We start from the raw sequence: 11,627 nt of genomic DNA, 5'->3' as shown, positions 1-11,627 counted from the left end.
AACAATGCCAAGGTTCTATATCGATGATGCGGCGTGAAAGAAAAGATACGAAATGAAATGACATAATAAGATATCGGACTCAACAGTACCATGCCGCTAATGATTACAAATGACTGTGCCAATGTATGAAAAAAGATGGGTCCCGTGATCGATCGACAAGAATATCACTCGATTCGATTTGGAACTCGCCAATGTCACCCCGATTTCTCGGTTAACTTTTCTCTTCGATTAGCTCGTTGGGGGTCCTCTTGTATGACAGCATATATAAACTTTGAAAGGAGCTGAATGTAAAAAATTCATCATAATAACTTAAAGAGAAAGAGTTGAATAAGAAGTAATTTTGAATTTTATTCAATTTTAAAAATTGTTAGGATTACCAAATGAAAAATATTATTTATCAATACGATGTTTGTCGCAATTACAACAAACAAATGACATTACGTGTTAATTATCGAACGAGGAACAATCATAACCAAAATCGTATTTAAAATAATTAACTAATGTCAAAATGCATAATGAGGCGCATATGCTAATTGTTAGGAAAAAACGAAGACTCTGTATCCCCAAGAATTTAAATATCAATCGTACGTGGAATATTATCGGGCCGATCGCCGCTCAAGAAATCGGGGCATCTGATTATACTCCGATTCCATATTGCTTTGACACAAATGCGTATAAAATCGGACATATTTTCGTGCCAACCAGTACGCAGGTAACTGATTATTCAACGAATCGTTGATATCTCGTCGTTTATATTTTCTTCAAGTTATTTTACGGTTTCTCACTGAATAGATAACATGTTTCCGTGCCGTGTCGATTCTGAAGATCCTTGGTCCGATTCGTGATTTTGCGTTAAAAACAGAGACAAACTTCAAATGGCTCAGTAAGGAATTTCATTGCGTGCGAACATCCGGTGATCGAATGAATTTTCGAGTGAATATACCGATAATATTACAGATTGGCTTTAAGATAGAATAACAAATAATTGTATGTATAATTTGCTGTAAATATATTTTCAAATCTTTTTGCAGATTATTCTTGAGCATGGAAAAAATCAGATAAGTTTTACAGGTCTTGATTATTATTTTCTCAATAAAGCGCACGACATGTTGACTACAGGAAATGTGACGATAAATCGCGCGGCTCACGAAGGTGAGTCGTTAACGTTAAATAATTCATAAGTATATATGTAACAATATTAAACATTTTACATTAATAATTTTTAGATTTGTCCAGAGTGAAATGGTTTGGATTAATAACAAACGTAGTTGTTACAAAAATTTGTGAGCTTCGTATCATTAAAAATATACGTGAAAGAACTTTGCACATAGGCGATAACGATCATACTATTTTCTTTAAATATGAGAAATGTGAAATCGACGAAAATGGAACCGTAATAAATTCTGTAAGAGTTCTGATTTTATTTATATTTTATATTTTAATTAATAATTACAAAGAATATAGATATAGACAATTTTATTTAAATAGGAAATAAAGAAAATACGTTGTAATTGGCTGCCAATAGGAGATACACAATCAGACAACCTCCCATTAACAGAACTCCAGAGTGCGACCGATGAAACGTGATAATGTCTTTTATGTAAAGCTTAAAGAAATATTTGCCATATTTAGCAAAGTGAAACTTTTCTTCATAATATTTGCCATTACTTATGTACATAATTTTTTTATACAATTTTTATGTATATCTACGCTATTATATTCTATCATTTTTCATTAAAAGACGACAGAGTTCATTCTTGACAATACATTCTGGTGATTACTGGTTCGTTCCAAAATCTGGTAACTTTGTAATCGGGCCAACGATGAGACTAATGACACCGATAAAAGAACAACGAAATACCCATAATTTATTTCTATTTTCCAAACAGTGCGAACAGACGCGAAAAATCGCATTGCTTGAAAATTATTGCGAGATCAGCGCGAATTTCAATAAGTTACCCAGTAAACAATTTTTTATATATAACAATATAAAATTATATAAAAATATATATAATTATACATATAATCGCAAAATTATATGTATGAAATATGTTCATGCATAATTAGATAAAAGTGCTTTTTATTTATGATTATATATATATATATATATATATATATATATATATATATTCCGTATATAATTTGACATGATTATATATAAACTTTTATAATTTTTATATAAATTTATATAATTATGTATAAAAAAATAAAAATGGACATATTTCACATATAATTTTACGATTATATGTATAATTATACAATTATTTATATATAATTATATATAAAAAATTTTACCGGATAATTCAGTAAGAAAACAGAGAGGGAAGTAAAAAAGGGCAAAAATATGGTCGGATTGAATCATCGACGTTAAATCTCACGTTTTATATACGCGTGGTCGTTCTCGCCTGACCTGTCAGCGACGCCGGATGGAGACATTATAAATGTTAATTGCTCGAATTGCACAGTTATCGCACTCGAGACGCGATTATCCTTTCCCTTTCTCTTTCTCTCGTCTTTATATTTTCTCTCTTATATAGCGTCCTCGACTTTGCATCTTCTTTCTTTCCGCGCCCCCGCCGTCCCATTTCCTACCTTCTCCTCTCTCGCATTCAGCGAGAGAGACTGCATTTGCATCTCAATCTCGCCGTTGATTTAGCAGTCGTCCGAGGCCATCACTCTTGCCGCGGGAAAGGTCGACTTTAGTATTTTTAGATTAGCCAGTCTCTCGCGAAGCATTTTTTTCATACCGAAAAGGGTGGTGAATTCTTCTTTCGGGATTCTTCTTTCGCTTGAACGCAGGAAAGATGGCCGAATCAGGGAGAAACCAGGGAAAAGATCGTAAACGAGGTCGACTTTTATTCTTCAAATGCGCAAATGGATGTGTCATGTGTGTGTCGACGATCCTTTTTTTCTGCATTCGCAATACTCTGGAAATGAATTGTCATCGTCTGTGTCGTAAGTCGCGAAAGTTGAATTTACTCACGCGGTTGAATCTCGTTAAAAATACAAGCTGCTTCGTTGTAAGACAAATTCCGAAAAAATGTACTCTCTTTAAACATGAATTTCTTTTATATGAAAAATTTGAAATCTTCTTTTAAATAATTATGGTTTATTTATATTTTTTATTATGTATTTTTAATGTTTAGTTTTTATTTTATTTTATTTTCATTTGTAAATAAATATCTAAGTTCGTACTTATAAACCTATATGTTTTTACTTGCTCGTTACGTTGGTCCATTTTTTAAACATATTTTTATGGTCTTATTTCTTGATAATTTACAAATATTTTGATTAAAAAATATGCGAATCGAGGCGTAAGGAAATGTATATATAGATATTACACGGAACATTTTTGATTTACAGTTCGATGCAAGGGTCGCGACAAAACGCTCAATTTCTCAGTTTCACATTTTATCGAGATTTATGATCCAGTAAGAGCGTAAAAACGTCGAAGTTCTCGCAGCGCCTCTTTATTTACGAAAGGGCAGCAAAACCGCGGGTCACACAATAAAACAGCGTTTATTACAGCGCGGCTCCCGCATTGCGCTCGTGCTGGAGCATCGGCCCGGGCACTATATCATCTTACAACTTAAGTTTTACGACGGTTCACCTGCCGCCATTTTGGAATGCGTATGTAAACGCTATCTTGATCTTAAAGCATCCGCGATTCCGCTGCTGCATCCAGATAACAGGATTGCGACAATCGTGGCAAAGAGCAGACAGTATCATCGAAAGGTCTCAAGGTAACAATAAGCGAAAACCGTGTGAGACTGTATAGAAATCAGTCTCTCATTTCTAATTATGTGAGAAAAGAATTTTTATTTTTGGAGAAAGAAACTAAAACACACTTATACAATTTTTTCAAACAATTATAAGAATGTTCCTTCGTCGCAAATAAACGAACACGTCCCAACGATGAAAGCGTATTTACGTACAAGAAGAGGACGTCACTCTTTACTCGCACGCGGCATGTTGACAACCACTTGCTCAACGTACATACATAGAGGCGGGTGCATCTAGAAAATGCAGGCTGTACAGTTGCGTCGACACACGGCGCGATGACTTCCGGTATAAGGGGACGGAAGTTGTCATCGGTGTAAAGGCGTGTGCCGGCCACGCGACCGGTAGGTTTTGCCTCGAACTGGGGAAGCTCGACAATTGACGTTAATGGAACGATCGTCCCGAGAATAATTGTGCGATCAATCTCAATCATCGACGATCGTATCCCATTAAAAGTACTGGGGCTACATCCGAAATAAATTGTATGTGTATGATCAATGTGTGTTTGCTGTTATCTAAATAAAATTATATAGATGATCATCTGGATGAAACTTTGGTATCATCTTATTTTAATAGTTTAACAAGGCTCTGTAATATAAATATAAATTTAAAGTGTAAGACAGGCAATAAAAGAGCCAATCGCGGAAGACAGTGCGTTATCCCAACGAAACGATTCCCTGATTCAGCGACTTTCGGATCTATATTTTTCTCTTGCATTTATTTATTTATTTCCGTAGGGGGGTTAAAGGATTATTGAAATTAAATCTCAAATGAGATTATTTTATATTAAAAAAAATCTTGGCCGTGACCAAGTAAAATTTGGTGCACAGATATTCATCTTCTCTTTATATAGATAATAAAAATATGTATTATCTGTATCTGCATCTTAGATAAAAACAAATGTATCTTTATATTAAATTATCAAGAATAATGTTCAGATAATTTGATTTAGAATCACAGAGCACAGAAAAATATTTAAGTAGTAGAATTTAAGCGGTAAACGATAAAAACTTATAAATAAAAATATGAATTAATTTTTATATCCCTATTATAATTTATATTTTTTCATAAGTGTGTTTATATAAGTATTTATCTTAAATATAATATTATCTGGAAATTTTCTAGATGAATCGTCGTATAATTTTATCTAAATATTTTTTACCTATAAATATATTTAATTGTAAAACAAAATTATTTTCATCTTATCCATAAGATGAATTTACATATTTGCAGGTAATCATTTTTATCTAGCTAATTTTAAAATCATTCAAACACAACACTGCATAAGTATTAAAAAAATTTCCAAGAATGTAAGTTATTAATACTGACAAATGCGCGTGAAAAAAAAAATATTGATTCTGTCGATCAACTCAATTTAATATCGCGTTTATTACCGCTGACAATGCGCCGCGAAGATACTAGATGCGAATAATAGAGCAGTGTAGAGCACGCGAGATGGTAATAATAATTGAATCTAATTCAATGCCGTCTTTATGTACCATTGATGAGAATTGATAAGCGCGCGCGATTCTCGCGGCAGTATAATCGGGCCATAATAATAATGTAGCCGACAGAATGGCAGCACGTAGCTGCGAAATAATAACAGCCGTGTAGAGAGCGGATAATAAGGAAGCGGATAAATTATTTTCGAATTACACGGTTAGCGCTAATGGGTTGATCGTGCGGTAGCTTCCCTCGTGAAGCTGCATATATATACATACGTACTGCTAATAAGGTCCACCATCATAAATTCTGACAAAACCTCTGACAGATGTAGAAATGCGGATGTAACGCAAAGCGGCGGCATTATCCGCCTGCGGTGCGCGCGCATAAAGAAATATATCTGTTTAGGAGAGCTGATAATAATTATAAGCGTCAACCGTTATCTTAGAAATCGTGCGGGTAGTGTGCCTTGCAACGACGCACCTGCGTGCCGATACATTCGCATATATGTATGTACAACATATACACACATACATATGTATTGAAATGCGTGCTCGTGTTCACGTAACGCGCGCGGAGTTGACGAAACGCACGCGTTGCTTTGAAACAATGCGTTGCCATGGTGAAAGGTACCGGCAAACACCTGATTTCAATGGGCCCGACTGACGGACTGACTGCGACCACTATGCGAAAAAAAGGGAACAAAAGGGAGCGCGCGAGACTTCTTGACCTCGCCCCGCGAGAAAAGGAAGCTGCTCCACTTTTCGGACGGCTCTCTTTCTTTGTCGAGCATATCGCCGCAGCGGTGAGACGGCAGTTTTCGTGTCGCGGCTTGAGAATGTAAGATGAAAGCGATGTCACGGCGGCTCAATCTCGACGACAACTTGTGCCTGGGATCCTTTAACGTTTCGATGTCACGCGATATTTCCACGAGACGATATAAATCAGACGATAGTCTTTTCATTTGTTTGAAAAAAAATGCTGGAAGTAGATTTTTAATTATTGTTTATATATAGAGTGTGTTAAAAAAAGGGTGATGTATTTTGAGAGTAGGTATAGTATTGATCAAAGCAAGAAAAAGAGTTTATTAACTTGGATCTTACATTAATATCTTTGAAGATATAGGCTATTTTTCTATTTCAGCTTTTTGTCCTTTTCTTATTGGTGTTGTCACTTCAACGATGCAGGAAACAAAATAATATTTACACTTTTACTATTTTGATACTGTTCCTAAAAACTCCAATCCTAAAATATGTGATTCTTTTTTGAACACCTTACTAGAAATTTCTTTATTTTTTTCAATAATTGTGTATTATTAATGAAATATTATAATTTTATATAGAGATAAAAACTACGACCGAAGGGTTACGTTACATTGACATATGTAACGTGATATTAATTCTTGAATGTATAATGCAATTTGTGTTCGACAAAAAGGGGGAATCCAAGAAATAATATACATCTGCAGAGTGTCCATCAGCCGTACGATAATAACGTTTACGATTAATTTCATCGTTTGATCCCGAGTGACTTCAATGATGACTTTTGTATGCTTATCCCACGGGGCTCTCCTCTATTTGAGAATCTATTACCTGCCAACGACGATTCAACGTTACATTTCCTTTTATTTTTCAATGTTATCTATATAAAATTATGTAGATGATCATCTAGATGAAATTTTAGCGCCATCTCATCTTTATATAGATAATAAAAATATATAATATCTATATCTGCATCCTAAATAGAAAAGAAGTGTTATTTCTATTATCTAGAATATTGTTCGGATAATTTGGTTTATAGTCATAACACATAAAAATGCCGAAGTAGTAAACAATAAAAACTTATAAATGAAAATATGAATATATTTATTCCTTTTATAATTTAATTTTTTTTATAACTACGTTTACATAAGCAGTCTTAAAAAAATAATACTATGGTTGAATCGCCATATAATTTTACCTTTTATCTGGATATCTATATATTTAAAACAAAATCATCTTTATCCTATCTAAGATGAATCAACATATTTTTGTCTCATCTTTGTCTAATTTTAAAATCATCTAAGCACAACATTGCTATTACCCTATCCATTTACCTTCGGTCACAGAATACGTTCGATCGGTTGGTGGTTTCACCGTAGCTAGGAAAAAAAGCAATAATGAAAAAAAAAAGACCGATTCGAGACTTCACGCGCAAATCTGTGCCGTTCCGTTATGCGCAGACCATCGCAGAGACCAGAAACACCTCCATAAACCCCTTCCCGACTGATGTCGGTCGTCGATACATTCGAAATATCGGTACCGTGACGCGCGCGATCCCGCCGTAATCCCTCTACATTTAACATCCGAACGCGTGGGCATCAACATGCAACCCGGTGACGATTTACATTTGCGATTTTCACCCTTCGGTAAAAATGCCGACCGACAATGCCGTCGGGATATCGCCGGGATCTAGCTGCCATGAAAAACGTCCTGTGCTTATGCAGCCTCCTACAGTTCATCGACAACTATTTATAACCAGCTATATTTTCTACAATATTCACGCGCAGCGCGCCAATTCTTCATCGAAAGAGCACAATAGATATTTGTGAAGAAATTACACGAGCCGATATTAATGATAGAATGATCTAGTAAGGGAAATATACTTTGATCATTATCATTTATATTGAAATATACGAAGTTATCTTTTTGTGAAGTAAAAGAGAACGATGTGGAGTAAAAGAGACAAACTCTGAATTAGTGCAGCTGAAAAGAACAGACCTTAAGGCTATAGCACACAGATTTCCATAAAACATAACCATAATACATAACATAAGCTTAAGAACCAATCAAATAATCGTTTTAGATTTAATATGCTATGTAAAAAGTTCAACCGATTGAAATTCTTCTTATGCTTAAGTTTTTAGTAACTGTTCGTTTCTTTAGCATATCAAATCTAAAACAACTCTCTGATTGGTTCTTGAGCTTATGTTATGTATTATGACTATGTTTTAGGGAAATCCGTGTGCTATAGCCTTTAGATTTGTGTCAACCTGTGTCGCTAAATGAAAAGCATCTATTATAGCGTGGAAGTAATTGAAAAAGAAAAATAACCGATATAAAAATTAGAAAAATGTACATGGTATACAAATTAGAGAATAAGTGTAATCAATTGGGTATCGAGTTAAAGTTTATGTCGCAGACTTCCTGGAAACCTGCTTCGAGGTGGCTGTTTAAGGTGCACCGCACCACCTGCGGCCACCACCTAGAGGTACCTGCGGGGTGGCAAGACGGCGCAGTCGAGCATGATTCCTTCACATATGTTCGTGGAACACCAGCGGTCAGAAACGCGTGCCAGAAGGATTCGCTCGCTGGCGGAGGACCTGCCAACTCCTGGAATCACGCAAGCATGAATCCGCCAAAGGAGTAGCCTTCTGCACCTGCAGCCCCCAAGACGGGGCGCGTTTACGCCAACCATGCGTGAATCCTCGGCATATGACGTCGAGCTACCCTCATTCTTTCGCAATTCTTCAAGTGACTTATGTATTCTGTAGATAATTTTAGTTATAAAACATCCTATATATATACAGCGTGTTTTAGAAGGAAAGGTACATACTTCAGGAGTACTATTTAATTCCTTCCAGAGAACTACTTTCCTCCTGAAACACCCTGCATATATATATAATTTTCTATAGAAAATTACCTATACTATTTTATAATAAAATATTACTATAACATGCTTATTAATGTTTAATTAACCATTGGCTTAAAATCTTGATCTTGATAACTATAAATAAAACTGAGAAATTAAATATTTTAGATAAGCTATTCTTAATTTCTTATTTTAGTTATAAAACATATATATATATATATATATATATATATATATATATATGCAGCGTGTTTTAGAAGAAAAGGTACATACTTCAGAAGTACTACTTATATATATATATATATATATATATATATATATATATATGCAGCGTGTTTTAGAAGAAAAGGTACATACTTCAGAAGTACTACTTAATTCCTTCCAGAGAATTACTTTCCTCCTGAAACACCCTGCATATATATATAATTTTCTATAAGAAATTACCTATTATTTTATAATATAATATTACTATAACATGCTTATTAATTTTTAATTAACCGCATTGGCTTAAAATCTTGATCTTGATAACTATAAATAAAACTAAAAAATTAAATATTTTAGATAAGCTATTTTTAATTTCGAGATAATTTCTGCGCTCCTGTTTATTTTTGTGATTGTATGATGCAATTTTCATTTATGTTTGTCAAAAATTAATGCAAAATAAAGATGTCTGGCTAAAGCTATAATCTATAATGTTAATTTTTATTATTCTCGCACGTGTACGCACAAAACAGCGGACGGAGAAGACACCACCAGCAGCAGGTCTTGGGGGTCAGTCGGCCATGTCGCCACCAGGGAGGGTGTTCACGAAGGTGGCGTGCACTCACAAGACCGTGACAGACAGGTGACACGCGCCGGCCACGCGTGCACGTTACGCTGCGCGGGCGTTTGTATACGCACGAGAGAGGTTAATTTGAAAATAAACAGTTGGAAAATGGGCAAACATTGGCAAGGCACTTACGCGTTGACGTTTTCCTTCTTTCGCGCACTTTATTCTCATCTAATGTGTACCGATGTATAATGCTGTGAAATTACTGTCAAAATATACCCGTACCGTCCATTTCATTTCATTATATGTTGCATGTTTAATCTGGCAATCTAAATGCGCTTAATCTTCCATCAGCAATTTTTCAAATCACTATTTAAATTTCGTTTTGTACAAAAACAATCGAATTTAACATTTGGATATTGTAATAAAGACAGACAAGATTAACAAATAATCTAGATTTTTTTATTTTTTGAAAGCCTAGAACCTACAAATAATATGAGGTAAACTTAGAAGATTCAATTTGCTTACAACGTTAATAAAAAAATAATTATTGATCAGAGTTAAAATAGATGTACGATGAGTTGTTAGATTTTGATTTTAATATTAAATGCGGTATCTGCTTTTTTATAATATTCATTACAAAAAATCAAAGAACATGTTTTCTCAATGTATGTTTTTCTCTATGTACACGGGAATGAAATTTATTTTTGATAAGGTTTAGCCTTGCTGTAGATCTTTCAAGTAGTTTTAAGAACGACGTACTTGGAGTAATTCACGCGAACAGGTTTACATACTTTTATCGTGTAATCGTAGACGAGGGAATCGTGCAGTGATCGTGGACAGAATTACGCCCTCCGGCGAACGGAAGTATCGAGATGTGGCGCGATAACGCGAAACTCCCAGATCGATCCTCCGCGATGCTGAGAACCACAGCCGGTTTAGCCGCTGAACGGATAATTGCTGGAAGTTGTTCAGAACAGGAATTAACAGAAATTATCTCGTGTAATCGGTACACATGCACGTAAAATGAACAAACATTATACATTAGTTGACAAAATATATATATATATATTTTTTTTAAAAGAAATCGTGAAGAAAGGAGAAAGAAAAATTTATATCTCAAAGAATATTTCCATCGCACCGATGATGATCAAAGATTAGTTCATTGATCAAAGGGTCAAAGAAGTTCGTCGGCAAGTACCGGCTTTCGTGAAGAGAATGAATCGTTCCTCAACGATTATCGCAATGTTGTTCTATCATGAATCGTGAGTTAGAATTAGATGATGGGTATCGTTGTTCTCTTCGATCTCGTTCAAACGTTCAAATGCCCATCTGCCAAGTCATCCACGTAAATAATTGACGACCGATTGCGGGTCCCCAAACGAGTCCAAAGATGCGACAGTACACGAGAAACGTATTGATCATCATCGAATTTAATCCCGCTAGATAGAGTCGAGATGGACTATCTCGATGACCTCTGTCGAGTCAATATTCGCGGCTCCATTGTTCCTTCTGAATAATCCGTCTCCTGTCTTCTTATAGGGTAATGCCCTCTTGAATTCTTACGATAAAAAAAGAAATAAGCCAATTATATAATTTTTCAAGCAAAACCATAAATTACAGTCAAAATTATGCATATTATACAGTCAAATAATACATTTTATTACTTTCACATATGGTTTTAATGTGGATCGCGAACTATTATCTCCTTATTTGATATACATATGTATTATAATCATCCGCTATAATTTAAATCCGCAGTTGCTGTGCTGCTCGGTAGCTCTTAGCCGTAAAACACAGACGGCGAATACGCAGGAAATTTCCCTAAAGTATATCCAAACAATATGAGAGTCCGCTTTCACGCGCTTCTCCCGCGCGAATTCACCGCGAAAGCGATAAATATATACATTCGCCTCTTTCGCGCGTGGCGCGCGGAATATCTGCGAGAGACGTCTGCGCTCTTAACGGCGGATAAAGCATGACGGCGCGTTCGCGGCTGTATAAA

The 11,627-nt window shown here is 35.1% G+C and overlaps 1 protein-coding gene across 1 annotated transcript; it reads left to right on the top strand.

Annotated features, from left to right (window-relative positions):
- The first annotated feature begins 508 nt into the window (after window positions 1–508).
- LOC146724703 (uncharacterized) lies at window positions 509–1,587 on the top strand. The gene is made up of 5 exons (XM_085490296.1): window positions 509–712; window positions 793–933; window positions 1,032–1,152; window positions 1,227–1,405; window positions 1,489–1,587. Exons 1-5 carry the CDS (start codon window positions 509–511, stop codon window positions 1,585–1,587), a joined length of 744 nt encoding a protein of 247 aa, XP_085346422.1.
- The last annotated feature ends 10,040 nt before the right edge of the window (window positions 1,588–11,627 follow it).

Source organism: Nylanderia fulva, unplaced genomic scaffold (assembly GCF_048542155.1).
Source record: "Nylanderia fulva isolate GAGA-0341 unplaced genomic scaffold, ASM4854215v1 Scaffold12, whole genome shotgun sequence".
Lineage (NCBI taxonomy): Eukaryota > Metazoa > Arthropoda > Insecta > Hymenoptera > Formicidae > Nylanderia > Nylanderia fulva.
This window is presented reverse-complemented; position numbering and strand designations above follow the sequence as displayed.